The sequence below is a fragment of the Notothenia coriiceps genome, unplaced genomic scaffold, assembly GCF_000735185.1.
Source record: "Notothenia coriiceps isolate Sejong01 unplaced genomic scaffold, NC01 NC01_scaffold00016952, whole genome shotgun sequence".
Lineage (NCBI taxonomy): Eukaryota > Metazoa > Chordata > Actinopteri > Perciformes > Nototheniidae > Notothenia > Notothenia coriiceps.
In genome coordinates, this window is record NW_011349653.1 from 1 (window position 1) to 27455 (window position 27455).

Here is a 27455-nt window from a genome sequence, read left to right on the forward strand (position 1 = left end):
AGCGTGTGAGGGCGCAGCAGCTGCACAGATCGTCTGTGTAGACTCATTTTTGAGTAATGTTCTGTCTCTGACAGCAGTACACACTGAGACAATATGTTTGTGGATTTAAATTTATTATGTTTATTGAGTTTGCATTTATTGATATAGCGTTCCAGAGTTATATTTATCTAGGCCACCTACTATCTGTACATCATAACTAAAAAAAAAAAAAAAAAGACTCCGGCCACCAGGGGGTGCCGGGCACCCCGGGAACCCCCCCAAACTTCGCCTATGCCTCTAATGTATGCAGCTTTCAGGTTATTGCTGCTGGCCAAGCAATTAGTTTGTGCGAGAGTTTAACAAGTTTTTGGGCGAACTGGCGTTGCTGAAACACGAAAAACTGGTTAACAATTGGGCAGTGTCTCCTAAAACAGCCTGGTGGAGCCCTAACCTCCTGGTGGAAATTCCAACCTCTGTGAAAATTCCGACACTTACTCGAGTTTAGTTTAGAATCAGGACCAAAGTATCTCTCTAAATCTTTTCCAGTTTTGTGTGGCCACCTTGTTTGCTTCGTATCACGTGTTGTAAAGTTTTTCTTGTAATATTAAAACTTATGGTTGGAATTTAGACTTATTTGTAAAAAAAGGTTTCTCTTGACTTTCTTCCAAAATATTCCGGATGAGTCAAGTGTGATAAGATCACCCCGTGTTGGTCAAGGGTCACTTTGACCTCACAAAACGTGTTGTGATGACATTTTGGACAGACATGGATGTAAACTGTGACTTGACTGTTTGGTGGAGGCATACAACCACAAGGCAGTCATTCTAGTTTGTCAAGTTTTGCTCACTTTTTGTTTTAAACAAAAAAACATTTCCTGATATGTGTTTCCATAGCTCCCTTAGTGCCGGTGTACGATAAAGACGGTGTGGCGCTGACACTGAGTTGTGAGAAGCAGTCAGACACCGCCATGACAGTCATGCTAACAGCCTCCAACTCCACCGACTCAGACATCAGCAGCTTCACCCTGCAGGCTGCAGTGCCCAAGGTCTGTTTCACATCCCAGATAAAAAATGATCTGTTCTCATTATTACAGAGTGGTGCAGTGATGATGTCTTTTTGTAGGAATACCTGGAAAGTAGCAACACAAGGGCTTCCTTGACAAATGGCAATGGCATCTCTCCATTGGGTTTCAAGATATTGCAGAAAGTTTGATCTTTGGAAAACACTTTTATGATACTTACTTCAGTTAAGCACTTCTCTTATTAACACCACTTTTATATCTTTTTTGAAGCGTTATGCTACCACCAGGAGTAAATAGCTAAAGTTAGAAACGCTAAACACGAACTACATAAAGGTCGCATGACTTAAAGTCACCACCGCTAAGCTAAAGGTGGCTAATGTTGGGCTTGATGACATTTAGTAGTATCATTTACTCACTTGTTAGCAACCGCCATCTTTGGATCCGGAAGTGATCAAATGCTGACTCATCCCCTGGTTTTATGACTCATACCTGCACCACTCTATTTTAAAATGCTGTGTCATATAAACATATACGTTGTTGCTTGCATGTTGTAGGTTTTTAGCTCCTGTTATGTTCCCCCCCAGCATGCCTGTGTTTTGGTGCTTTAAACTTCAAAGCAATCTGATCCCCCCCTCTCTCCCCGCCTTCCAGAGTGTCAAGTTAAACATGAATGCTCCCAGCGGGGACTCTCTTCCTGCACGAGGCGCAGCTAAGGTGACCCAGATGGTCGTCCTCAACTACCAAAACAAGGTGGGTAGGACACACATACACACACAAAATGGTGACTCATGTTTGTCAATAAGAGTCAGCTCATTCAGAAGTGTGATCAAGCTGTATCGATACAGATGTTCAGGATCGGAGATCTATCGACAGGTGTGTTAGTCTAAGCACAAATCCAATATCACGTTGCCAACAACAAGTCACTCGCTGGTAGCTAGCTCATTTACATGTGAAAACAGCCCATGTGTTAATGCCCATAGAACTATACTGTTCAGTATGCCAGAAATAATTAAAGTTGTCCTAATGCATAATATATCAGCGCAGTAAGCTCTCAAATACCAGGATCACCTACTGCATTGGTCATATTTTAAAGTATGCATGCCAGCATTTATGAGCAAGAGGGTCAAAGTTCAAAGTGTCCGGTTAAAAAAAAAAGTATTTGATTTGGAATGTAGCATAGTAATGAATAGCTAATTTTATAGCTAACCTGGTACATTAAGGTATTTTAGCTTAGACGATTGTCGCATTAACTACTCTTTTTTTATAATTTAATAACTTTTAGTAAATCAAAAAATCATGATTTATCCCTTTAAGTTATCGGGACGGATACAATTGTAACGGAACATATGTATTTGTCAACAAGGGAGAAAATAATCTGAACATTAGATCACATATTTACACCTTATTTCCAAATGTTCACTTAAGTCCCACAAACCTGTTGTTATATTTGGCAAGAACAACACATCTTAGCCAAGTGAATGTGCCATTTAGCAGTCATTAATATTGTTACAGTACTTTTGTCGCTTTAGCTACACTAAACTACAGTGGTTGCAAAAACATTTCCATCAGGAGAAATCGTCGGCAGTTTAAAATAAAAAAAACACAAATGTGCCAGAACACATGCAAATGAAAAAACATCTTCACCAACTTGACGAAACATGCAAAGGGTTTACCTAAAGCGCTGCATAGACAAAAAGCTGCAATTACAAAATGCTGCAAGAAGATCAAAACACAATGGAAACAGGGGGAGAAAGGTCATGCACACATGGGGATTATATATTTATATTTCCAATGTTTTTGTAAATGCAGCGCGTTTCTCCTAATAGAAGTGTGGAAGCGTGTTTGCGCCTGTCGGCCACGGTACTAATCAAGCTGATAACTCCTTCCTCGTGCCGCAGGTGAACCTGAAGATGAAGGTCCGCATCTCTTACAGCAGCCGAGGGTCGACCTTTCAGGACACGGTGCAGATCGACACCTTCCCCGGACTCTGACAGCAGCCAATCAGGAAACAGGACTACGACAACACTCTCCGGATGAGTCAGCAGGAACCTTACAGACGGCTGGAGTTTTTAGAAAATGTTGCCGTCACACCCTCCACACTACCGTCTAAAGCTGCTGTTTCTAAGAATTCCTGATTTTGTTAGTGTTTTTACAGCTGAAGAAACCCTAATAAGCCTGAACTCACCATATCTCCTAGAATCCACGTGCAAATGTGACCGATGGCATTATTTAATATGGCACAAGCTTTAGAATTTGCCCCTCTAATACAAAAATAGAAATCGATTTTCTTGGATTTTTGCAAACAAAACTGTCCGGAAAAGATGGCATGTTTTTTTGGTATTATTTCACTCCATAAATATGTCCGGTATATGTCCTCACGTTTGAAGTGATTTTTCCTATGAAGTATTTGCCTTTACCATTTTAACTTTGTTGTACTAATGACACACCACTATCACGATGAAACGCTCTGATCCAGTACACTTTATTTGACTGGGAAACGCAGGGATATAAATTAGAGATTTTAGGGTTTAGGATCGTAAACACAACCTTAGGTGTTGCAGATTTACCATGCCTCCTTCAGCTCGGAAAATTCACCTCATTAATTCCCCTGTGCCTTTCATCCCCTCAACAAACGAGGTTTTTTGTTTTCATGTACAAAAAATAATGCAATTATATTTGGTTTTTAGTGGCAAAGAAATGGTTTTAAATGTGAGGGTTGTAGTCCTCTTTAACATGTTTTTATCATTCCGACTCGAGCATGCTTTTCCTGACCAGTATCTCCTCGTCTGTTGTTTACAGAGGCTCCTGAGTTATTTTATTTTATGAAGACTGTGTACAGTGATAGAGGGATGGGCATGATACTGTCTACAAGATGTATATTTCAGATTTTAAGTATATTAGCACAATAAGAAGAGTTTTTGGAAAATCTTGAATCACCTCAGTAATTTGATTACTCATCTCATAATCATGGATCTCTAATTAAAAGAAAAACACTCTGGACGTAAACAACGGTGCTTTAAATGGATTTCAGTGTACCTGTTTCAGATCACTACCTTAAAGTAGAGATGTAAAGAAAGACCAGGATGAGTATTCTTGTTTTCGCTGGTTGTTGAAATCTGTTCCTTGGCATTTTCTAATAAAAAATCTGTTTTCAGTACCGTCAGCAGCGGCTTGTCTTGGTGTAAGTGTATTCAGGACAACGATTGAATCAATTTCAGCATTTATTCACAAGCAAAAAGAACAGTGTTTTCCAACTGTCTTTTGTACTGCATGAGTGCCGGCATCAACGGGTCAGATGTGGGTTTACAACAAAAAAAACATCTACAAAGGAATTAGAACGTCCTCTTTTTTTTTCTTTCTTGCTGCTGTTGGTGGTTGATTTTTCTTTTGTGTCTGCCCGAGAGCGTGGGATTTCAGATCTCTTTGCTGAAACATGGTTAGACGTTGACGGACACCTTAAGCGTTGGCACTGATGACAACAGCGACTCATGACAAGGAGGGCAAGTGTGTGCAGGGCATGTGGAGCGTCGAGCCGCCTCTTAGCGCCAACACAAGATGGAGCACGGAGCCTCCCTGGATCTTGTAGTCTGCAGCCGTCTTCTCATCATTCCTGGGAACAAGAGAGAGATGAGTTAGAGAAATTAAATAAGAGCAACTCGCATTGAAGAGTGGAGATGGATCCAATAGAGGCACTTACATCTGTTTACCACTGTAGATGAGTCTCTGTTGCTGCGGGGGGATCCCTTCCTTCTCCTCCACCCTTTCTTTAATTCGCTCCACCTTTTGATTACACAAAAACAACAAATGATACGGTGCCTTGAGAGTGAAGCAAATACAGGCCATGTATCTTATAGAGAGATTCATATTTCACCTTGTCTGTGGGCTCAATATCAATCTCTATTTCCTTTCCGGTGAGTGTCTGAAAGGTAATGCATCACATTAATACAAGCTTTGGTTCCTTAAAATGCACACAATAATCTGCAACATCTTTTTTAATTCCACACATGGGAATTTCACAGGTGGCTACAAAAGAAAATGATCAGTTTTCAATAATAGTTTTCACACGTTACACCAAAGAGAAACAATAAGGCATATTTAGATGGGGAGAACTGTAATAGTAAGGCTGCAATCGATGAATGTTATATTTATTGATAAATCAATCCACCAGTTTTGTGACGTCTCCAAACGTCTTATTTCGACTGACCAATGATGAAGGGAGTGGGCAGCATAATCGTGTTTGTATTTGTACGTCCCAAACTCATCCTGTTGTCCTCAGAAAATGAGGGGTCACAAATGTACGAAATAATTTGCTAACCTGCTCATGCTAGTGTATTTAAGTTAGCAAGCTATCAAATAACAGCTACTGAATGGTATTAACCCAAAGAGCAGCATGTTGCTAGATTAGCTAGTCGGTAGCTCAAGACAATATTGGGCCAACACAAGGCAAACATTAAAAAATAAAATAATACAGAATGAGAAACGTGATTATATTACATGACTGCCCCAAAAATAAACTAGCGGACCGGTCTTGGTGTTAGCGGGCTAACACCATCAGCTAGGAGCTAGCGAACAAGAGTACGCGTATATTTAAAAATAACACGGTCTTACCTTTACTTTAATCAGCATCTTGAATACTCAAAAGACTACAGATTGTAATGTTAAGAATTGTTTACCGACCAAAACACTTGATATACCAGCGAATTACAACCTACTTGTCTGGCTAAATTGAATTTACTTCCTGTGTACCAAGCTAAACGTTCCGGACGTGATGGAGCCAGAGCCCAAGGAAAAGTGGTTCCGCTTTGGTAAACAAAACAAAAATAGATTTGTAAGTTAAATAATGAAAGATGTATTCAGATATTACACATATGTTGCAATATAACCTCCAAATAAATAATGCATTACAATACACATTTTAATTAAGTAAAATAATGTTATCGGTTATATAAAAGTACACATAAAATAATGTTATCGGTTAAATAAAAGTACACATATTAAATGGTTTGATAACTATTATAACATGTAAGTATATTGACTTGGAAGGTTGTTATGGTTGGGCTGATTTTAGAAAATTGCTTTTAAGTAGTTTCATCTGAATTATTGTATTGTTTTAAAAATAGTGCTGTATGTAAAATAATCAGGTAATTGTTGACAAATAAATTAAGTAGAGTTAAAAAAAGAGGCATTTAGGCAGATAAATAAAAATGTACTTGAATAAGTGTACTAGATATTATCCAAATGAAAACTCTACAATGAAATTGCAAGTACGTGAAATTACACCACAGTATAAGTAGACAGAGGACCAAGTGCTGCCCTGCTCTCACACAAGTGTTGCTCGTTCAGCTAATTTGGCAGGTAGTCTACAAATGATGCCACTTCCTGTGTGATCTAGATCATTCAGTCATGGGGACTCAACTCTACCTAGGTGTGATAGTTGTGGCTCTTTTTGCAACAACTGTTGCCAATGCAGGTATTCTTAGCACATGCATGTAAACATCTACTTTTGTTGGGGAATGTATGGGGAAATATAATAATGATTTGTTTGCAGGAATCAAAGTAAACTGTGAAAAAGACTCCATAAGCATCACATGGACGATCCATCCGATGCTGGTGCCATTTGCAGCTCGTCACTTCCTCGGAAACTGCATGGCATCCCGGTTTAATGTTCTGCCCAGCGGAGAGGGGAAAGCTGAGTTTAACTACAAACTAGCTGACTGCAATTTTAAAAGACTGGTAATGTAACTGCCATGTTTCACCAAAATATCTCTCTGCCTTATTAATGTCATAATGAGCTTTTTTTTTTTATTCTTCAGGTGAAAGGGAAAAAGCTCCTCTACAAAAATGAGTTGACTTTCAGGCCCCGACCAAGGTCGAGTCCTGCATCTTATGTGTATCCAATCGAGTGTGTTTATCCAAGGTAGGAGTTTCTTTCTTATTTAAATTCAAGTTTAAAGCTGATATATGGGATAAATGTTGTTAATATATTTCAGACCTAAGGGGTGGATTCCTCCTTTCCTGAACGCGGGGTCAAGTGTTGCCGAAGGCCGAGGAGGTCTGAAGTTCCACATGCTGCTCCTAAATGGTGAGGGCTCATGCTCCCAAAGGCAAAACATTGTAAAAACGCACACTAAGCAGTTTTTACTTTTCCCGTTACAGAAAGAATAACAGCGGTAGCGGAGACAAATGTCATCCCCCTGGGCTCCTTCATGCCAATATGGGCAACAGTGGAGCAGAAGTCCCATCAGCCATTGCTGCTGCTCATGGAGGAATGTGTGGCAGCCACTACGCCTGAGCTGCAGGCTAACAGCAATGTGTACCCCATCATTCGAAATAAGGGGTGAGATCCAGTCTCTGATTTATTTAATTGTTTTCTGGAGTTTAGTCCTTATCGATTATCTGATATTTCTTCAGGTGTCTCTTGGACAGTGAGAAGGGAAACTCCATGTTTCTCCAGCGGTACCACTCCTCTGCAATCACCCTCTACCTGCAGTCCTTCAAGTTTGGTCTCGGCGAGGAGGTAAATGGAAAGTGCTCTAAAGAATATTTGGTTCCTAGCTAAAATGTATGTTTCATGTGCTCCTCAGGTGTACATTCACTGCAAACTGCTCGCATGGGATCCCGAAGTTCTAAGTGAAAGCAAGAAAGCTTGCCACTATGTAAAGGAAAATGAGCGGTAAGGGAAGTTTGATATGTTGGAAGTATGTGAACATGTTCTTGCCAGAAGTTTAATAGAATGAATGCAACTGATGCCATGTGCAAGAAGTATGCACCATTAGCCAAGGTGGCTAGCTTATTTTAGCATAACATATCCAACTTGAAGTAGATTAATGCATGTACTTTGATCAGTATTGTGCTTTTATATATCTATAAAAAAATGACCTCCTGCTAACTAACAAAGTATAGACAACAATTGTGACAAATGATAATTGTAAAATATTTAAGAATGACAATATAATATTTTTAAAAGGAGGGGCACTCAAAAAATGATTAGCCAACCTAATGAGATGGGCCTAAATCAAAAAAAAAAAAAAAAGCCCTGAGCTTTTCTGTTCACTTTTTTCTGCACTGTAGATGGAAATGTATATTTTGGTCCTTTTTAGCAACTGTTATTAACTTGATATTTATAATAAAATGTTAATAGAAACATACAACGGCTTTTTTCTGTGTGTGTATATATATAATTTTTTTTTTTAAAGCCATGCTGATGTATTTGAGCCTGTTGTTGCTTCCTCAGATGGGAACTCCTGGATGACCCCATGCAGAGCTCCATTTGTGACTGCTGTTCTAGGACCTGCAACACCCGCTCAAAGAGAGGAGACGAATGGGGTATCTCTCTTATTCCAACTTGTATGCTTTTTGATCTAGTATAGGCTTTTTCAATTTTAAGTTATATATATTTTTTTTTTTTCCACCTCAGAATCCAACGGCTTCCGGCACACTTCTGTGTTGGGACCCCTGATCATAATGGATCCATTGCAACAAAATACCCACAATGCATCAGATGTTTCCATTGCTGACTAAGATTAATGAGTATTTATTTATGGTCTTCGTCTTGAAGCTTTGTTCAAAACTTGCCATAAGACTAACATTGCTAAAAAAAAAATGTCAACAGGAAGTCCAGTCTAGGATTGGGGAGACTGAACAGAGGGTGGACGACATCCATATGCAGATTAAAGTTGTCTATAATCTCTGTATAAATAAAACTGTTAACTCCTCAACTGTGTCCATCTGTCCTATCAGTAGAATGTTACTAATTATGTGTGACTTTTGTCATTGAAAGATACTGTCAAGTTCTGTCAATTATAATGTAACCTTTAAGTCCTCAGACAAATTGTAATGGCCATGTGAGTTGGAGTAAAGCCTCTTTCACTTTCCATTTGACATTGAGCTCTGGACAAGATATAAAATTCTGACATTACATACACCACCAGATTCAAAAGCTATTAGTGATCTGTCTGGTATTACAACTATGGCAATTATTTATGTTGAGCTTCATTTGAAAAGACAATTCTGATCTGAATTTACTTTCTGGGCACTAATGCCTTCAGCTGAATGTAGCATAGTTTACTTTCTGGCCATGAATGTAAAATCAATAGGGATGACCTGCAAGACACGTGTTTATGCAGTTAAAAGATTACATCATAGCAACAAATCTAATATTTGGATGTGTGTGGATATTTTCTCACTGAAAGCAACTTAAATGAACTGAAACATTTCAGATGTAAAAATAACACATTTGAATACAGGACATCTGATAAAGGAAAACTACCTTCCCCCAAATGATCATTTGTTTAGAAATGACTCACCTTTTAATTCTCAAACTTTTTCTTGCATGACTTGACGTTGAACAAAGAATCCCAACGTATACATATATTAATGTTAATATATATAACAGCAAAACTAAATCAAAACCTCAGGAAGACAACCAATGCACTATCTTCTTCTTCTTTTCTTTAATGGCGAATCGCTTCCACTTGGAGCATATATCGCCACCTACTGTTTAGTTATTAAATGTTCATACTAAATCCTTGTCCTCAGACCAGTGCTTTTGAGGAATTTGAAGATCAGCTTGTTTGCTTCATTTCTTGATTTACTTTCAAATATTGCCTTGAAATCCATGTCCTTGATGTTGAGTTGTTCCAGTGCAGTTTTCAGAATGAATCTTTGTCTGTTATAGTCCGGGCAGCTAAAAAATACGTTATCTTGATGAATGCCTCTCAGGAACAAGGTATAAGAACATGCACTGTGTCAGTAGCAAGCATGCAGTCATGATGGTTTCATTTTGTCAAGGTGCACTGCTTCTGAGCCTGGCAGCTGCCATGGCGGTATATGCAGGTAAGACTGGAAACAATTAAAGTCATGTTATTATCCTTGACTCAAATAGTTGAGTCTAAACCTAATTTCTTTGTGTTGCAGACATGAAAGTGGACTGTGGGCCAGATTTTGTGACGCTGATGTGGACAGAAAGCCGACCCCAGGCTGACATGTCGCTTCTCCGTCTGGGTAGCTGTTTCCCAACCAGCTTCTCAGCAGGAGAGGCCTACTTCTATGTGGATCTCACTGACTGTAACTTTAGGATACTGGTATGTGTGTATGTGTATGTATATATATATATTAAACCTGCAGGCTGTGAGTCTGCTATATTTCCTACAGCTCTCTCAGGGGGATCTTTGTCTCTAACAGGTCACCGGTGATGTGCTGCTGTACAGCAATGATCTGACCTACGTTGCTTCTGAGGATTCTTACAATTTGGCCTTCACTCACCCAGTTGTCTGTGCATATGAGAGGTTAGTGTTCAAACCAACTACAACATAAGGTGCTAAAGGGTGACCCTTCACTAACTATTCCAATGTGGCATTTCCATGGCCTGGGAAAGTTCAATTTGATAATAAGCTTCTCCCTCTCAAAGCCATCCACCATGGAAGTCCGTCACAAACTTGTTGTCATCAGGTATAAAGTCTGAAGCTGCTACATAGACAATGAATGGGTTGAGTATTCTCAACAAAAAATGTACCCATTTACTGAGAACATTCCCCAATGTGCACTCTGTTGTCATTTTTCCCAATTCATTGTCCATTGAGTTGCTCCCATAGTTTTAAATGGACATCACACATATAAGTATCAGCACTCTTGTTTTTAGCATTTTGGAGGAAGTAGTTAATGTCTACTTATTTTCAACTGTCTTTTATGACTTTGTATTGTCATACTGATATTCTGTACAAACTGTGAAGTCCACTGAGACAAATGTAAAAATTTTTGATATTGGGCTGTATAAATAAACATTGATTTTACCATAGGAGTAACATTTTAATAATGAGCTTTAATTAAATGCGAGTACACAGGCTCACGCTAATACGTTTTCAGTTTCACGTGGCAGCATTTACTGTACACATTCTGCTTTATTTTGTGCAGGCCCAAAGACTGGTATTCCAGCCAGCAGATCTATGACCCGGTGTTTAAAACCTACGGCCTAGGAGATCTGCAGTTTACCATTGGCCTTATGAATGGTGGGTAAACAACATGAGAAACTCTCTACAAATGGCAGCTCTCCCTGACTTTTGTAACTTAATGACTCTTTTCCTGTTTACTGCCCTAGATGACTTCTCAGGCCCTGCTGAATCTACAAGCTTTCCTCTGGGCTCCATCATCCCCATCATGGCTAGTGTGGTGCAGAAGACCCATCAGCCCTTGCTGATGCTTCTTGAGGAATGTGTAGCAGCTACCACGCCAGAGCTGCACCCTGAAAGCACCATGTACCCTATAATCTCCAATAAAGGGTACTCTAATGACAATAAGCATTGACTTAAAAAATGTGTTTTGGTAGTATGCCAATTTATTTTCTTTAACCCAACAGATGTCTTTTGGAAAGTGTGTCGTCACAATCAAAATTTGAACCTAGGCAAAAGTCATCGGAGATGCGCCTATCACTTCAGACCTTTAAGTTTGCTATGGGAGAAGAGGTAAATTGGCCTTCTAAATTGTACATTTTTGTTCGGATGCAAGGTTTTATTGTGGCAACAGAGATAAATGTATGCCATGACTCCTATATTTTCCCTCTACTCAACAGGTCTTTATCCACTGCAAACTTTTGGCTTGGGATCCCAATGGTCTTGACAGCACTAAGAAAGCCTGCCACTTTGTCAAAGGGCATGGGTAAAAATATTACTTCAATATATCAGAATTTCAATTGTAGGTTAATTTGTTTTACAAGAGATGACTTATTCAGCTTTAGCCCAGTCTACTGAAGATACAGATGGATCCCATTCATAACTGTTCAAACTTTGTGGAGACTTTATTTGGAAGAGTTGAGGTCCATTTTAATTGTCTTTTCATCCAATCTTCATGAACTCAGTTGGGAGTTGCTGGACAACTTGGCCCAGAGTAATCTTTGTGACTGCTGTGAATCGAAATGCAAGTCAAGGAGGCAGAGGAGTGTTGCGTCAGGTATGTACACAACTTCTGCTGTATTACACTTGATTTGTTGACTTGTACTAAAGTATATATGTTTGCAGAGAAACCTCGAATGGTACAAAAAGCAGTCATTGGGCCATTTACCATCACAGATGTGAATTCCTGAAGGTAAGGGTTTCGTATTTCAATATTCATGTGTTCTGAACGATTACTTTAAAACTTTGTTCTCCCAACAGGAATGGATCCATTTCGCTGACTGGTTTCTTCTATCTGAATTCAGTTTTCATTTTTGGTTCGTAAGCTTAGTGCGAGCCTGTCTCTTTGCATTTCAGATTGTATGTTGCTAATAAAACAATGTATCTGAACCACTTAATTGAAGTTCTCAAATTAAGTTTGACTTGCCTTTTGTGTGAAACGGTTTAAGGGTCATTCCAGAATTGGAGGACAATTTAGACCAACATTGTAGAAAAATGAACCTTTTATTTTATAATTTTTTTTTAATATGTATTTAGGAAAAACTGATAAGAAACCATCAAAAAAAGTGATTTGCCCGGCTAGGCATCAAATGTATATTTTCCAATGAAGAATTACTCTGTTACTCTAATTATAGTAACAGGGTTGAAAATCCATGCTAATTTGAGCTTTAACCTCTAATTATTGCTAGATATAGCATGCAATGCTACTTTCAAGGCAAGGACAAACTTGGATATCTAATGCAAGAAAGATAACTTTGAAATTAAAATGCTTTATTCTGATAATATCAGTAACAGGGTTGAGTGGGTCAGGGTGCCACACTCTTGTAAAAATATGAAATAAAAGAGTGTCATCTGAATTACAGTTTTTTTCACTTCCTGTGCCAATCTAAAAAGGTTTGGGTAACGGGGTTGAATGCATGTTGGGGGACACCTTCTGTGCAAAATTACTGTTATTTAAAATGTTTATGATTTAACAAATTGTTTTTACCATTACAAGAGACATATATCAATAGAATAATACCAAAAAAAGTAAATAAAATCCCTATTTTAAATGTTATATTTGACATGCAAGTTGGTCACCAAGAAGCGGGGACAAGAGAAATGCCATTTTAGGGGATGTTCGGGAGCTATTTGATTTAAATATTTTGAAACTACTTTTTCTACAACTTTATATTTTGTCTCGACAAGTATGTTGAACACAAGTGCATGTTTTAGCATTTTGGGCATGGATTATTAGATTTGTTATATGGGGGACATGAAATGTCCTCCAATTCTGGAATGACCCTTAAACTAAGCTGTATTACTGAATCATGATGACCTAATTTCTGGCTACAACAATGATGCACACATCTGGTTGCAATATGCAATAAAGGATGGGGTTTGTTTTTAAAAGTTTTTTTTTCCCTGTGATGTGTCAATTTCCCAAAAATATTGATCGCATTAAATGAATCTTGAAAGCAATTGGATTACATTAAACGTTGTTCACGTCAATAACTAAACAGTTAATGTAGGTATTTTTATTCTGTATTCTTCAAGCAGGTCAAGGCTAAACTCAGTAATTGTGGTTCAACGTGTAATGTTAACAGTCTCTAAATTGTAGAATGACTAAGTACATAATTCACTCCTATTCACCTTAGGAGAGAAATAATTTTTTTTGTATACAAAAGTATTTCAAGCGACCGAACCGATAAAGATAATTTAAAAAAAACAACCTCTGGGATCCCCCTTAACCTAATACCATTGCAGCCCAGGGATCATGAGTCATCAAACGTCTCTCGGCCAATCAGGAAAGAGAACCGCTATTTGCGTAGAGGGCGGGACTATGAAGCCGGCTAAAATAACCCCTCTATTAGCATAAAACTTCAACTACTTCTAAACAAGGCGAAAGGTAATGTAAGCAACATGAGAGTAGATATCTTATTGGTAAAGTTTAATGTAAGTTTTGAGTCGGTCTCTTACCCTAATGTTTGCCAGTAGACAGCCAAATCAAACAATTGTTTAAGCTAGTTTACAAACACTTTGGTGGCTAACACATAGACTAGGGCTAACAGTATAAATTCACCTATCAGTATGGTTAATGAGAAGCTAACTTTATATACACTCTAAGTTGCCATACCTAACTGTGTGTCTTGTCATTGCAGTATTCAGCTATATGTATAACTATGTGCAAATGTGTGGGTGTAATGAATTTACAACTAATACATTGTGGGCAAAAAAACATCATTGTAAATGTAAAGATATTGAGTAAAAAATAAATAAATCATACAATACAGCTTTATTTGTAAAGGACTGTAAAACCTCAGAAAATAAATTAATAGATGAAATAAAAAAATCACTCAGCTCACAAACCATAAAGTAAATTAAGAAACCAATAAATAGGTCAAATTAAATCGATTTACATACTGGTTCACTATATTGTCAGAGTTATAGGGCATTCGTCACCTTGTTTTTGAAAATGTAATTTCAAAATCATGGGCATTAATATGCTCTCAGAAGTGTCTAATTCTCTTGGAAGACTTTCCACAAGACTTTGTAACTGGCCTGCACTGATATGCTCCCATTCAGCCTCAAGAAGGGGTAAAAACTAATGAATTAATATAATGAAAGTCTGAAAAGTTATCATTTGTGAATTGTCTTCTTGTGTTTGCAGAGGAGTAATCTAAAATGGACTGGTTCCACTGTAATCAGTGCTTTACAAGGAGTGGGTCGAAGTTTGCTGTGAGCAGCTGCGGCCACATCTGCTGTGAAGCATGCATTACATCTGGTAAGTAGGGGTGTGAATTCCAAGTTACAACACGGTAAGATATTGTATCGATTCTTTGGAAAACGATATGACAATTTGCTGATATCACAAAGTCTACCACAACGCGACTTTCACTTAATTAAATTCAGTGGCACGCCATCGATATGACAATATATCACAGTACCACGCAAGAAAAAGGTCACATCAATAACAAATCACAAAAAGCTATCAAAATATTACTTGACAATTAGTGTTTTTTCATAAAATGACTTGATACATTTTTTTACAATAAATGTTCAAAGTTGATTTTGTATATTAATTTTTTTCACTTTGCTACTAATAAGACAGCTAATACGCTAAATCAATTTGCTTTCACTTTTTAAGTAAAATTCTTTAACATTGTGGCTTCAATTAGACATTTTCCGGCCCCTTCTAATGATGTATTTTCCCACAGAGCAGTGCAGTGTCTGTGGAGCCACCTGCAGTTATCTGCCCATCACAGACCAGGTTGGTGAGTTTAACATCTCCACTGCAGCTTACTGTCTGAAACCACCAACAGAGAATTACCTTATGTTATCCAGCCAACTTATTTTATCTTATGTATTTCAGATGAAGCCTCAAGAAAGGGTGTTTTTCAAAGATCCTGTGAAGCTCATCCAGTCCCGGCTGGAGCACATCTCACAGGTCTGTCTCCTCTGTGCAATTGCTAAAGAAGCATGTTAAATGTCATTCAATTAATAGTCAGTCAGTGAGTCATTCAACAAGACATTGCTTCATTTAGAGTGATAGGAGACACAATTAAAAGCATCCCTGAACTATAATCCAAAAGTTTATATTCATTACGTTCTATTTTTACTGAAAGACTTCCTAATATCAGTCTTCATGCTCCTCAGATTGCACTTTTTCAGCGGACACAGATGGAAAGAGTCACGGCACACTTCAAGCATAAGTCTGTGGAGCTGGAAAGGCATCTGAAGGAAGTCAGTGAGCAGGCTTACAGGTGAATCTAGAACCTATTATTGTTCCTCTGTGGCTGTGAATATAAAAACCCTGGTTGCAACGCTTTTATTCCCATCCCAAGGCAACTCTCCGAGCTGAAAAGAGAGAATGCTAACTTTAAAAAGCAGCTTTCAGAACTGAAAAGAGAGACTGCTGATTTGAAAAAGCCCCTTTCTCAGCGGCGGGTAAGTGTTCCAAAGTCTAGAAAATAAAATGTTCATGTTGCCAAAATGTTCAGGAATAGTCAAATATCTAATATAGCTTGCATACTTTTTCTTTTCCAAAGGTTTCACCAGGACAGTTTCAAATAGATGGGTAAAACTAATGCTCATATCAGGACTATCCTCATGAACCTTCTAGTGTTCAAATGTTTTAAAACAGTTGAGTAATCACGTTTTATCTCATATATAGAAATCAAAGAATGTCACTCCCTGTGGCTGTCACCTCCCCAGGTAAGTTGAATCGTTACAGTTCATGCTTTTGTTGTTTTATATCTCAATTATTTTTGATTTAAGGTAATAAGCAGCGTGTATGTGTTTCCTTTTGCTAGTTACCCCTCGTCCAAGAACCATGAGGTATGTATTACATCCTTGCCCTGGTGGATTTCCCTCTGCATAACATATCTACAATTCATAAAAGGAGTCCAAATATTGAATGCTCAAACATGTTGTCCACAGTTACATGGGCTCAGCGGAGTCTCAGGTGTGGGCCAGAGACAGGGGTCATAGTCTATCCTCTCTCACAGTAAGTCTCCTTATTGTAGTATTTTGAAATGAACTGTATTTATATAGCACTTTATAGTCTTCTAATGTTTTGTAGAAGTCAAAGTCAACTTCATTGTCAATCTTTCAGTTTGTGTGTACAGGCAGAGAGATCGAAATACCGTTTCCCACAATCCCGAATAGAAAAACAAATATATATACAAATATGTATATATCTATATATACACAATCAAAAGACACATTTCTACATATGCACAAAGTAACACCTAAATAAAAGCACAACAATCAATATATACAAAATAACATCCACTTCAATATCTTTGAGAATGTACATTAGTGCAAGACTGTCCATAGCGGCGTAAAAAAAAAGTGTCTTGTGCTGGATTTGAGTGTGTGTGGTGTTAAAGTCCAGGACCAGTGGGGTCAGGGGGGAGGGAGGGGAGAGAGTTCAGCCTCCTGACGGAACTTCTATAAACAAAAGTATTTCTTAATTTAAAAAAACAGAAATAATATAACTATTTCCTAAAGGGATTTTAAGAGATAAGATAAGACTTCATTTATCCTGAAGGAAATTGTTGTGCCAGAGTAAAAAAAAATTGTGCAACTTTTAGGAGATTTAAAACCATTTGACAATATAATAATCTTAAATCAAGGTCATCAATAGCTTTTATCAAAGCGTTCAGGGAGGTTCCATCTCAGATCTCCATCCACTGATGAAGACTGAACTGTGGTTGAAACCTCTAGGAGAAGCTAGTCAGTGGACCTTTAGTCGAGATGTTTTTGTGAGACAAACATCTCTAAGGGTCAAGAATGATTGTACTTGCTCTAAATAATTACAAATTCATAGACCAGGTGGTCATTATCGGATTACGTAATCAGGATACAAAGAATTCCCTTAGATTTATGTACCGGTACATAAAAAAAAGAATTATTCAGATTCATGTTACATTTAAAGAAAATCTGGGATTACTAGCAGGATTACAATGTTACTAAAAAATCCCAGGAACAGATGTAATGTCTTCTTTGTAAACTCCTGTTCTGTAGGCTAATACTTTAGGTGTGAATCAATACGCCTACTGCCTGAATTAAGTTTATGTTTTTCACTTTCTTTGGTTCTTTTGTTATTTTTTTTAATCAGAGGGTGAACCTATATGTTTATAAAATAGTGTGTATGAACTGTATGTATTCAATTAAAACGGAGCATTTCCTGTCAGCTCAGATTTTATTTTCTGAACTGTAGTGTGTGCTCATGTGTTTCATCGTTGGTGTATATGCTACTGCCTGAATATGCTCGATGAAAGGCAGGTTTTCCTATAATAAGACACATTTTCGATACTATATATCTTTGTTTCTTATTTTTTAAATTAACATAAGGTTACTGTTGTCTTACGTAATACACTTAAATAAAAACAAATCTTATTGATAATATTTTCTCTTGTATTTATTTTCATTGCATTTGATATTGAGGTAATGCTAAGTAACAGAAAGTAATAATGTTACACTACTTCTATATTTTGATACTCAGATTAGGTTACTGATTTTTTTTTTACAACTAAATAATCATTTTAACGGAATACATTTTTACAAGTAATCCTCCTATCAATTAAAATGTTGTTTGCTCTTTGTTTTTTTCAGACTCCTGGATCAGCTACCTCTATTCACAGCCACAGTTCACTTCATGGACATGCACACAGTAAGTGTTGTGAAGACGCTTTGGCTGTAACATGCAGTCCTTCTTTAATCATTAATCCTTTCACCTCTGTCTTTGAAAAGGAACTCCCACATCCTACAACACTCCTGCAAGGTAAGAAATGCTTTACGAATAACTTGTTGTGAAACTTTGTATCACATTTTCAAGAAGGGAGGATTTTCTCGTGTTGTCGTGAGTCAGTCCAATTCTGTCTTCCCCAGAACTCAGCGTCAGACTCCTAATGCCTTCCAGTTCCCGTTTATGAGTGGATTATCATTACAGTCACCCAGGCACTGATGAAGCTGGGATATTTTTGTCAGTTGATGTCTACATCAGCTTTGTTTTCTTAGTTAAAGAAAAACATGTTTTTGCCCAGTAACAGTTGGATGTTGATTTAATGTCACAATTTATCATTGTTCCATTGACGTTACCCTGTGGTTCCAGATTATCCTATTGTTATTGATTGACCGTTTTACTGCCATAAATTGATGTTCAATTTATGGCAGTACAATTGTGTGTGTTTCTACAAATTGCTTTTGCTTGGAGTTTACATTGATAAAAAAATAAATGTTATCCGTAAGGATCAGTTGTCATTGGAGCACACAAAAAAACATTGCTCACACATCAATAGAAAGGCAAATCCTTTACTGGTTTCCAGTGACACAATTGTGCAAATGAGACATTTCAAACTGGATGAAATACATAGAAGACATCTGCAAAGGAAGACACTAAGCGTTGTGGACAATTTCCACCAGCATGACACTTGCATTAATGCTTCACTACTAATACAATGACAAAGTGACACTGCTTGAGCGACTTCATTGTAATCTAAACTTTAACCAGATATTTCTATTGAGCTAACTGACACCATTAAAACCCCACTTCAACCACTGGAGGGCTACTAACAGAGTGTGGAGTTTCTCTGAACTGATTACCAAAATGTATAGTATTTGTTGGTGTTTTTCTTTGGATTAAATTCTATTGCTACTTATACAGTATGTGGACGCCCATCTATTATTTTATCTGTCCATCAAGTATAAACACCCTACAGCTATTAAGACAAAATAGACATAAAAATACTGACTGATAAATTACTGAGAAAAAAGAGAATTGAAGTTGGCAATTCTGACATCTGTATAATGTTGATGTGATTGTTGCTTTTCTAATTACTGTTGAAAGGTGCAGTTGAATGCAAATTACAGAGTTTACAAACAGGAAATCAGGTTTTATAGCAGTGTAAAAGAGAATCGGGGAATGTTTGTCAGACATAAGTACAATTAGATGTATCATACTGTTTTGTAAAAGGCATGTTTATTACTTTCAGTGTTAAGGGTTCAAATAACATTTTGTGAACAAATTGGATGTTATGAATATGGCAGCAGCCTCTAAAACCAAAGTGCAAGATGTCAATTTAAAGTGATCATGTCCAGTGTGCTTTTCTCGACAAGGAATTATTGGCTGTAAAGGAATGATTAAACAGTGACCTTTTAACAAATGTATCAACATAGACATTTTTCTGGAACAGTTACTGCTTTAGTCAGATACCAAAGGTACAACCAGTTTAAATTAAACTGCTACAATAGCATACTAACAACTCTGTAGTAGTGATATCCAGACAAAAATAATTAGCTCAAAATATAGCAAACCAGTGTACAAGTTACTGTCCAATTTACAGCAACAGAGGCAGCACAATTATAACTCATGTCCAAATATATTAGGAAAAGCAGGAAATTCAGCATATATAAAAACTCAAACCTCACTTTGGGCTTGTGCTGGGAAGACGGGATGGTACAAACCGGCCAAATTGAAGCAATTTAAACCAAAGTAGTATATATGCTTATTGGTGCAAAGGATGCAAGGAGCACACCAACACCTTTTAGAAATGTTTGGTTCCATGGTCTTAATCAGCGGCAATGGGTTCTTGTTCAGTCCCTCCCGTATCCTGACCTGCAAACCAATCTCGCACTTGCTGGTAGCTCATTTTTGATTTCTTGCATAGAGTGTCAAGGTCTTTTTCATGTAGTTTGCCTGTTGAAAGGTAATATGTCAGCAATGGCTGGATATCAGGGGAATCTGCACTTGTTGCATTTGCTTGTGATTTTCGTTTGCGGCCACCCCCAGCCCGAGCAGATGTCCCAGAGCCATTTCCGTTAGTTAAACCACTGCTACTTTGCTGGGCTGCAAGCTCTGCCAAGAACTGATCGCGAACGCCTTTCACCCAGCGTAGCTGGCCGTTTTTAACGGCATACCGCGTGTCCCCAAACCACTGAATGACATCTGCCCGGGGTAAACCTGTAAGCTTCACAAGTTCTGTATAATCTTCACTCTTGGGCCACTGGCAGCGTAAGAAGTGCTGCTTTAACATATCCAACTGCTCCTTGGTCTTTCTTGGTCGCCCAGCTGGAGTGAGGGCAGGGGATGTGGATAAGGGAGCCTTTGAAGGTGTTTGTGCGGGACTGGCTTTGGCTGAGTGGGCTGACTTCTTTGATGTGCTGTTGCTGTTTGAAAGCGGTTTATGAGGTGAGGCAGTCAGTGGTGGGCTTCCAGAGGGGGAAGAGTAGGGAGAGCATTTTAATATACCTGATGGTTCCTGTGGAACATCTGGCTCAATCTTGCAGGTCTTAGTCAGCTGCAATGGTTGCTCTTCATTTTGTTCCTCGTCTTTCAAACTGTCCCCATCACCAGAAAGCTCCTCCATAACTTCATACCCTTCTGCCTCAAGGACCCTCTCCCCAAATGCTTCAAGGCTGTTTGTTAAGAAGGTTTGAAAGAAATGTGAATTTCTTATCCCATTTCCACGGGCTCCGTCCTGGCCCTTCACACCGTCCAGTTGACTAGTCTTTTGTGTGATAAGTGGGATAGGTTGAATTTCTTGATCTTGTTTACCTCCAGTGTTTTGAGAGTGATTCTGTGCTGCAGCTAGGCTTCCTCTACCAACCCGTAGCTGGTACCGGCTGTCACTGAACCATTTCCGAATGTCGTTACGGCTCAGCCCCGTTTCTTCCTGCAAACGTCTAAGCTCTACCTCCGCAGGCCAATTCTCTCTCAAAAAGCTTTTCCGAAGGGCAGCGAGCTGAACTTTAGACTTTTTGTAGCGCCCATGGCGGTGCTGTCGTGAAGATGACTCTGAAAGGTCAAGGGAGACATCAGCTGCTATACCTGCTGGCGTGTCTGCTGGTGGGCGGTAGAAGTATGAATCCTGAGGAGGGGGGAGGGAGGAGCTGAAAAACGGGACATTGGGCTTGGCTGGTTTATAGGAATCTTGTGACTCACACTTTGGTTTCTTCTTCTGGGGGATACAGATGGCCCCCTTTACTTCATTGATATCCTTATCCTCAATTACCAATTCCTCAGAACTGCTGCTCTTGCTCTTTATTTTGGCTTCCTCGTTTGTTTCAGTATAGTCATCACAAAGATCAGGCACTGCCAGCTTTTGACGTGTCTCCTCGATTTCTTCTGAAGACCAGCTGATACCATATTTAATTCTCTGCACCATGAACCACACCTTTACTTTGTCCAGTGGCAAGGCACATACCCGGGCCAGAGTGGTTACCTCACAGGATGATGGGTATGGAAATAAGTTAAAGGCTTGGACCAGCTCTGGGATTGTGTCAAGTTCACGGGTTTGATCCGACTGTGTCCACACCAGTTTCAGCCCCTCTGACACTAGAGGCAGGCACACAACAGAGTTGTGGTTTGTGGTGAAGCTAGCCACGCCACTCTCGTTTTCAGCTGAGCTGGCAGAGTGGCGCAAATCCTTGGAGGGGCGTTTGGGTACAAGTTTTACTTCACATTCTGTCTTTGTTGCTTTTCCTTCAAAAGGCCCCTTCATGCCCATAAATAGTCCATGTTTGCCATTGTGTTCACTGTAGGTCGCCATCTGGGATGTCAAAATTGTCTCTTTCACCTAAAAAAAATCAAAACAAAACACTGATTTAGTCTTTGATGTTCTTTTTAGTTGACAAACAGTTTTTACTTCATAGAGGATCACTGTGGGGATTAAAAATGTATGATAAGAAATGTAGCAGAAAGTATAGACTGATGTTTTCAGGACTTTTGGGTCTCATTCATTCTCAAAGTCAATTATCTGACAGCTGGTTACCCCCTCCCCCCTACTTTGCACTTCTTATTCTGAACTCCCAGCGAAACTTGTCGTATACTCTGTCGAGACTGGGTTCCCCTCCCCCAAAGTGTAGTGCCTGACTTTTGTTTTGTGTGAGTGGGGGGATTGGTCGCAAAGGGTGGTGTGCGTGGGGATCTGTGAGAAAACCATCACAGTCTACTTTCTCACCCTTTCCCAGTCGCCCTTTGTTCCACTCCCAAGTTCTCAGTCCCGAAATACGAGTGTAGCCTCTTCACAATGGCAAGGAAAGACAAAATGAGTTGGATTAGTCACACTCAAGTCGAGGCACTCAAAGTACTTAAAAAGTATCAAACACCAAGTTCATTTGTTTGTTTTCATTCTGAAAAATTGTTTGAAATACTAATTGAATATACATAGATTAATTAATTTAGCAACAGGTGTTAAGCTATCACAACAACACATTATGCAGTGAAATGTCACTTTCATAGAAGGATCAATAAAATGATTTTTTAATAAAATAACCCGTCCCATTTTAGTCATTACTTTATTATATGAATAGGGGTTTGTAACTACTTATGGTACAGTTTCTTACAAGTAACTATATAGCATTGCCTTTATTTGTGAGTTTCTTTATTTGAAACAGCAGAGGAAAATGTCCATTCAGTTAGGTCACGACGATTAAGGTCGCTTGAGTCACGTAAGAAATGTTCGAAATGTACAAAAAAACATTAGCAAACAATTGTGAAACCACTATTAGTCATTCGTGACACATTGAAACCCACGGGGGTGAGATCATGGAGTGGCCTCCTCCGTGTTTCATGTGTTTCCTCACAGCACTGTTCGAGTTTAAACGTATTATCTTTGTTTTAGCGTTAAGAAAAAAGCTATAAAAGTTGCTTTCGGTGTCCATCACAAAAGCAGCCCAGTGTCTCCCCCTTTATGGCGTACTAACTAAAACGCTTCACACTGCACAGGCGCACTTCGGCGTCAGACACGCTTCAGTGAAACATACAAATAAACTTACCGAAAATGCCAAAATAACCCGCTGTCTCCTTGGTCGGTTTCAGCGTAAAGACATGAGAAGAAACCCGGAGTTTCCCCTCTGCCACTCCGTTCCTTTATGGCCGAAGTTTAGGGGAAGACCAGGGAAACAATGCCGTCCGTCTGTCGGTTTGACCCTTGTCTTATTTATCAAGCACCTCGATGGATTACTGTCGGGATACAAAGATGCGAGGCGACCAAGTTTGTCGCCTTTTCGCAGGAGTTCAGTCGTTTGCCGTATGGCGCACAAATATCTCAATCCGGGAGATTTAGGTCTCAGTTTGAGTCGTCGTTACTTCGTCCTCCTCGGTCCATCCGTTGTTGCTTTTGTTCTTTAACTGAGAAGTGTTTTCGCTGTCCGGTCAGATCGAGGCGAGGCGGAGCTGAGCTGAGGACCAGGAAGCCCAGAAAGGCCCAACTGACTCTCCCACAGTGACGGCGGGGTGGGTGTGCCAGTCTGGGAGAGAAGACCGTGGATTGGAGGGAGGAGGCGCCTGTATAATAAATCCGTGGCAGTAGGCTAAAGAGTTTCACGTCAATCCCCCCCCTCCACAAAAATGATTTTCAACCGAGTCTCATCATAGTTTTTAATTTCAAATATTACATTAATCCATCAACTACTGTCCTGATTTAGAGCATTGATAACAATAGTTAAATGTTTTAAATGTATCCCCTTGTAGCCTTTCCCAAGATTTCTAGGGGCCCTTGGACCAAACTTATAGTAGTTATAAATTAATAGTCCAGGGCCATTGACACCACTGAAAACACCATATTCTGGAAATGTGGGCTACTTTTGAGCCAACAATTCACTAAAGCATTTAAATTATTGAGAAATATACCTTTTAGAAAATGAAATGGAACAGTTTAGTAAAAGAATAAACATAATGTTAACATCTAAATCAGTAGAACCATTTAAAATTGAACTGGGGGACTTGTAATATGTATCTTTACAACCATGGGTATTGCTCTGTATCAATTCCTAATGTATCACCAAAACAACGATTAGGAAGTTGGATTTTTGTTGTTTTATGCACAAGATATAATCAAACAATCATCCCTCGTCCAGTGATAATGTGTCCTTGAGCAAGATGCTGAATTCATATCAGCTTCAGACATGATATTCTGTCAGTGAAAAGAAGGCAACTGTATTATAAATGTCAGTCAGTACATTTCGCTCATTATTTCTGCTTGATTATAGAAGATTACAGACTGTTTCAAAATCTGAAGGGGTTTAACCATTTTTATGAAAGATGTCTTTTTTAAATTGGTCACATCAGTTTGAACATGCGATTGGTATGATATTTCACAATAAGGAATGGGAAAAGAAAACAGAAAATGAAATATCTTTATTGAATCAATTGTTATAAGGTGGTCAAATACGTAGTTGTAGTAAAAGTAGTGTTAAACATTTAATTGAAATATAACAATCAAATGCTAAAAAATATTGTTGTCAGTATAATAACCACAAAAAAATACTTTTATACATGTAAATGTCTTTATAGTAAATATAATCGTTATATAGTTAGGGTTTTGTATACCTCTTTAAAAAATACATACTTAGAAATGATAATGATTTCACATTTTCTTTTCTTTTTTGCCTTCACCCAAAACTGACAATAGTGTCAATTCAGGGAATATGCTTGAGTGTTCTTCATATCTACCTCAAACTTCATAGAAATACCTTCATTGCATTAATCAAGTAAGAGTACATTTATATTTCTACATAGTGACAAAAATAACTCCTGTTAGCTGGGAGCTTGCAGTTGTATGTAATGGAAACATTATACTGTGACTTCAGTACAGATATAGGAAATGTTTAGAACCGGTTACTAGCCAGGGTGAGCACAAAGCGTGGCAGGTGTAGGAATGAAGGTGTAACGACTGACAGCCACGAGAGATATGGGACCTGGGTCAGGAGGAATTTTAGGGAAGTGTAATCAGTTACACTCCTTCCTGTAAATAAACAGAGGAACAATATGTTATAATCAGGGGGCTTTATGTCAAAGTAAGTTCAAATAAAAAATAACACAGCTGATACAAACTTACCATCAACATCTTGAAACCCATAGCGTCTTGCCAGGTCACATGTGAGGAGTACTTTCCCACTCAGAGACATCAGGCTTTTATCTTTCAGGCAGGAAAGAAACCAAAAGTATGCAAATGAACAAAACTCAAACCAAATCAGTCGCACCAGTAAATGTTTTCAAGAATGCATGTTACAGCAAATATGATATATGCACAGCGTTCCTTATCTCATATGTACCATCTGATATTGTCCTACCTTTTGCCAGGTTGACAATGCACATCCCACTCAATTCTGTAGTTTCTGCATTGGTAAATACATCTTTGATCTTTGAGCAAAATAGAATACAGATATTTAAAAAATCTCAAAGAAGCCAATATGGATTGGCATACCAACGATTTGCTTTAAAGAGTCTACCTTGGAATCTGCACCCTCTGGGGTTTCTTTCTCCAATATGAGCTGAGAAACCAACTCTGTTTGTACCGCTCCGGGCCACAGACTGACAGAAGCCACTCCCCTACTTTTCAGCTCAACAGCCATGTCTGCTGCCAACCTGTCACACTGGAAACGAACCACAATACCAAAATCGTTTTTTATGACACTGACCAATTTACACAGCAGATGTATTTATGTTAACATAATCTAGGTCTAAATTAGAACTTACTGCTGCTTTACCAACACCGTATGGCACATTGAAGAGATACCGCAGCCCGCCCATGGAAGAAATGGTGACGATCAAACCCTGACCTTGAGCCACCATCATCCGGGATGCATGAACTGAGAAGAAATAGTGTCCTCTGCCAGATAAATGATGAAATGAATAAGAATCAATCAAAACATTTTTGAATCACACTTTGTATATTTTCTGAGCTTCTACTGGCAATACATTAATGCTGAACTCACAACGGATAAGAGACACAAACACATTGAGTAACAGCTGATGTCCGGGAAATTGTCACTAGACTGGAGGATATGACTAATAGACCTACAAAGCTTACCTGAGTCCTGTATTGTTTATGGAATCCCAAATGGTTGGATCGGTTTCCCAAAACTTCTTCCCCATGTTCCCGAAGATCGCCTGGAATAACACATCATTTTAAAGTTCAGATAAAAAGGTCACATAGTGGGCATTTTATGGTTGGTGCTGTTTAAAGTTGTCAAGTGTTCCACACGTTTTTGGCATCTGCTACAGCGATGCTGGTATTGTGTGTGTGTCATGGGTAAAATGCGGTCATAGTGACAACTAGTATAGCGGGAATAACCACATAATTGGTTTTGAGTTCTTTGCCAGACGTTTTTCAGTCTGTCTGTGCGCAGGTTTGTCACCCTAATGTCGTCATAACCATGCATAACGCAGTCACGGAAATGTACAGGTGTGATGTTGGGATCAAAATGAAAGATTTGTTTGAAATGGATTTCGTTCCAGCGAGAATGCCAGAAATACATAGTAGAAAAAGGCCATAGGCTCCCACTATTTTACAACCGTGATCCAATTGGTTGCAATCCCATTCAAGATTGTCTCTTGTTCAAGTATACGACACATGAAGTGGTGTTTCATGTCAGTGTTGTACACCTACCTGCACTCCAACATAGGCATTGTTGACCAGGATATCCAGCCTGCCATTCTGCTCATGCTTGATCCTCTCAAACAGGTCTTCAATTTCTTTATCATTCGTGGAATCGCAGATAACTGGCACACAGTTTCCGCCCCTCTCCTTAACCTGCGTCGAAAACAAACACATCCGTTGTGAACATTGGATACTTATCCTGACTGCAATATTTCAGGTGCAATGTTTTCTAAGTCATCCGCCAGCCTAGGTAGCGAGTGATAAGCTAAGGGGCAAGACATCTCTAAGCGGTTGACCAATCACAACAAAGCTGGCCAGCTAACCAATAAGAGAAGACCGGGCACATAGTCACCTTAGACAGTGTAAACTTACTAAATATTGTTGCCCTGAAGATTAACAATGGTAATGCAGAGCCACCTATGGTAATGTACAAACATAAATATTTCTAGACAGCCAATGACGGAAACAAACGTTGAACTTGTGGCACTAACTGACGATAAAGATGCAACTTATCAGTTGTTGTTTCTGAACAAGCACAGTTTTGTTTTAGTAATGTTCAGTTAGTGCTCGACACACAAATGGCTGCTCCAGAATTCAAAACATAGTTAGTGGTTTGTTTAAACTGTTGCCTTGTCTACAGGCTGATATTTGGAGTTGCTGACCATAATATATCGTAGCAGTAGCCTGCATATTAGATGT

The 27455-nt window shown here is 38.8% G+C and overlaps 7 protein-coding genes across 9 annotated transcripts; 4 read left to right on the forward strand and 3 right to left on the reverse strand.

Moving 5' to 3' along the window:
* The first annotated feature begins 851 nt into the window (after positions 1–851).
* LOC104949952 (AP-1 complex subunit gamma-like 2) lies at positions 852–4163 on the forward strand. The gene is made up of 3 exons (XM_010776394.1): positions 852–1024; positions 1652–1750; positions 2899–4163. Exons 1-3 carry the CDS (start codon positions 947–949, stop codon positions 2989–2991), a joined length of 270 nt encoding a protein of 89 aa, XP_010774696.1. The 5' UTR covers positions 852–946; the 3' UTR covers positions 2992–4163.
* Positions 4164–4208: 45 nt separating this feature from the next.
* On the reverse strand, positions 4209–5789 carry nedd8l (NEDD8 ubiquitin like modifier, like). Its single transcript, XM_010776395.1, has 4 exons — positions 5609–5789; positions 4872–4919; positions 4698–4780; positions 4209–4610 (listed from the first exon to the last, which is right to left on the reverse strand). The coding sequence occupies exons 1-4, from the start codon at positions 5624–5626 to the stop codon at positions 4487–4489; spliced, it is 273 nt and encodes a 90-aa protein (XP_010774697.1). The 5' UTR covers positions 5627–5789; the 3' UTR covers positions 4209–4486.
* A 570-nt stretch (positions 5790–6359) lies between these two features.
* LOC104949954 (uncharacterized) lies at positions 6360–8715 on the forward strand. Its single transcript, XM_010776396.1, has 10 exons — positions 6360–6470; positions 6549–6733; positions 6814–6917; positions 6991–7082; positions 7157–7337; positions 7412–7517; positions 7585–7673; positions 8235–8326; positions 8418–8522; positions 8613–8715. Exons 1-9 carry the CDS (start codon positions 6404–6406, stop codon positions 8519–8521), a joined length of 1020 nt encoding a protein of 339 aa, XP_010774698.1. The 5' UTR covers positions 6360–6403; the 3' UTR covers position 8522; positions 8613–8715.
* A 1010-nt stretch (positions 8716–9725) lies between these two features.
* LOC104949955 (zona pellucida sperm-binding protein 3-like) lies at positions 9726–12263 on the forward strand. The gene is made up of 10 exons (XM_010776397.1): positions 9726–9835; positions 9917–10083; positions 10184–10287; positions 10913–11007; positions 11097–11277; positions 11355–11460; positions 11568–11653; positions 11853–11944; positions 12013–12079; positions 12148–12263. Exons 1-9 carry the CDS (start codon positions 9739–9741, stop codon positions 12075–12077), a joined length of 993 nt encoding a protein of 330 aa, XP_010774699.1. The 5' UTR covers positions 9726–9738; the 3' UTR covers positions 12078–12079; positions 12148–12263.
* Positions 12264–13703: 1440 nt separating this feature from the next.
* Positions 13704–18620, forward strand: LOC104949957 (RING finger protein 212B). Of its 2 annotated transcripts, XM_010776399.1 has the most exons (13): positions 13704–13774; positions 14537–14650; positions 15084–15136; positions 15239–15313; positions 15523–15629; positions 15711–15813; positions 15915–15943; positions 16040–16080; positions 16179–16203; positions 16306–16372; positions 17986–18043; positions 18124–18154; positions 18262–18609. In XM_010776399.1, the coding sequence occupies exons 2-13, from the start codon at positions 14551–14553 to the stop codon at positions 18335–18337; spliced, it is 765 nt and encodes a 254-aa protein (XP_010774701.1). In that variant the 5' UTR covers positions 13704–13774; positions 14537–14550; the 3' UTR covers positions 18338–18609. The 2 variants fall into 2 exon arrangements, with proteins under 2 accessions (XP_010774701.1, XP_010774700.1); XM_010776398.1 differs by having other exon boundaries at positions 13763–13821; positions 17986–18154; positions 18262–18620.
* Positions 18621–18668: 48 nt separating this feature from the next.
* On the reverse strand, positions 18669–23646 carry homeza (homeobox and leucine zipper encoding a). 2 transcript variants are annotated; one of them, XM_010776400.1, is made up of 3 exons: positions 23149–23645; positions 22332–22393; positions 18669–21947 (listed from the first exon to the last, which is right to left on the reverse strand). In XM_010776400.1, the coding sequence occupies exon 3, from the start codon at positions 21918–21920 to the stop codon at positions 19941–19943; it is 1980 nt and encodes a 659-aa protein (XP_010774702.1). In that variant the 5' UTR covers positions 21921–21947; positions 22332–22393; positions 23149–23645; the 3' UTR covers positions 18669–19940. The 2 variants fall into 2 exon arrangements, with proteins under 2 accessions (XP_010774702.1, XP_010774703.1); XM_010776401.1 differs by lacking the exon at positions 22332–22393 and having other exon boundaries at positions 23149–23646.
* Positions 23647–24755: 1109 nt separating this feature from the next.
* dhrs1 (dehydrogenase/reductase (SDR family) member 1) lies at positions 24756–26909 on the reverse strand (the record flags this gene model as incomplete). The annotated part of the gene is made up of 7 exons (XM_010776403.1): positions 24756–25118; positions 25212–25292; positions 25447–25516; positions 25606–25749; positions 25853–25985; positions 26187–26266; positions 26766–26909. Coding segments are annotated over 7 exons (789 nt in total), but the record flags the coding sequence as incomplete, so codon positions are not given.
* Positions 26910–27455: the final 546 nt, after the last annotated feature.

Coding starts and splice junctions, on each gene's coding strand:
- LOC104949952 (XM_010776394.1), top strand. CDS start 947: ATGACAGTCATGCTAACAGCCTCCAACTCCACCGACTCAGACATCAGC. Junction 1,025..1,651: donor TGCAGGCTGCAGTGCCCAAG/GTCTGTTTCACA, acceptor CCCGCCTTCCAG/AGTGTCAAGTTAAACATGAA. Junction 1,751..2,898: donor TCCTCAACTACCAAAACAAG/GTGGGTAGGACA, acceptor CTCGTGCCGCAG/GTGAACCTGAAGATGAAGGT.
- nedd8l (XM_010776395.1), bottom strand. Junction 4,781..4,871: donor ATATTGAGCCCACAGACAAG/GTGAAATATGAA, acceptor TGTAATCAAAAG/GTGGAGCGAATTAAAGAAAG. Junction 4,611..4,697: donor ATCTACAGTGGTAAACAGAT/GTAAGTGCCTCT, acceptor TCTTGTTCCCAG/GAATGATGAGAAGACGGCTG.
- LOC104949954 (XM_010776396.1), top strand. CDS start 6,404: ATGGGGACTCAACTCTACCTAGGTGTGATAGTTGTGGCTCTTTTTGCA. Junction 7,338..7,411: donor CCCATCATTCGAAATAAGGG/GTGAGATCCAGT, acceptor ATATTTCTTCAG/GTGTCTCTTGGACAGTGAGA. Junction 7,518..7,584: donor AGTTTGGTCTCGGCGAGGAG/GTAAATGGAAAG, acceptor TGTGCTCCTCAG/GTGTACATTCACTGCAAACT.
- LOC104949955 (XM_010776397.1), top strand. CDS start 9,739: ATGCACTGTGTCAGTAGCAAGCATGCAGTCATGATGGTTTCATTTTGT. Junction 11,278..11,354: donor CCTATAATCTCCAATAAAGG/GTACTCTAATGA, acceptor TTAACCCAACAG/ATGTCTTTTGGAAAGTGTGT. Junction 11,654..11,852: donor CACTTTGTCAAAGGGCATGG/GTAAAAATATTA, acceptor TCATGAACTCAG/TTGGGAGTTGCTGGACAACT.
- LOC104949957 (XM_010776398.1), top strand. CDS start 14,551: ATGGACTGGTTCCACTGTAATCAGTGCTTTACAAGGAGTGGGTCGAAG. Junction 16,204..16,305: donor CCTCGTCCAAGAACCATGAG/GTATGTATTACA, acceptor TGTTGTCCACAG/TTACATGGGCTCAGCGGAGT. Junction 18,155..18,261: donor TCCTACAACACTCCTGCAAG/GTAAGAAATGCT, acceptor TGTCTTCCCCAG/AACTCAGCGTCAGACTCCTA.
- homeza (XM_010776401.1), bottom strand. CDS start 21,920: ATGGCGACCTACAGTGAACACAATGGCAAACATGGACTATTTATGGGC.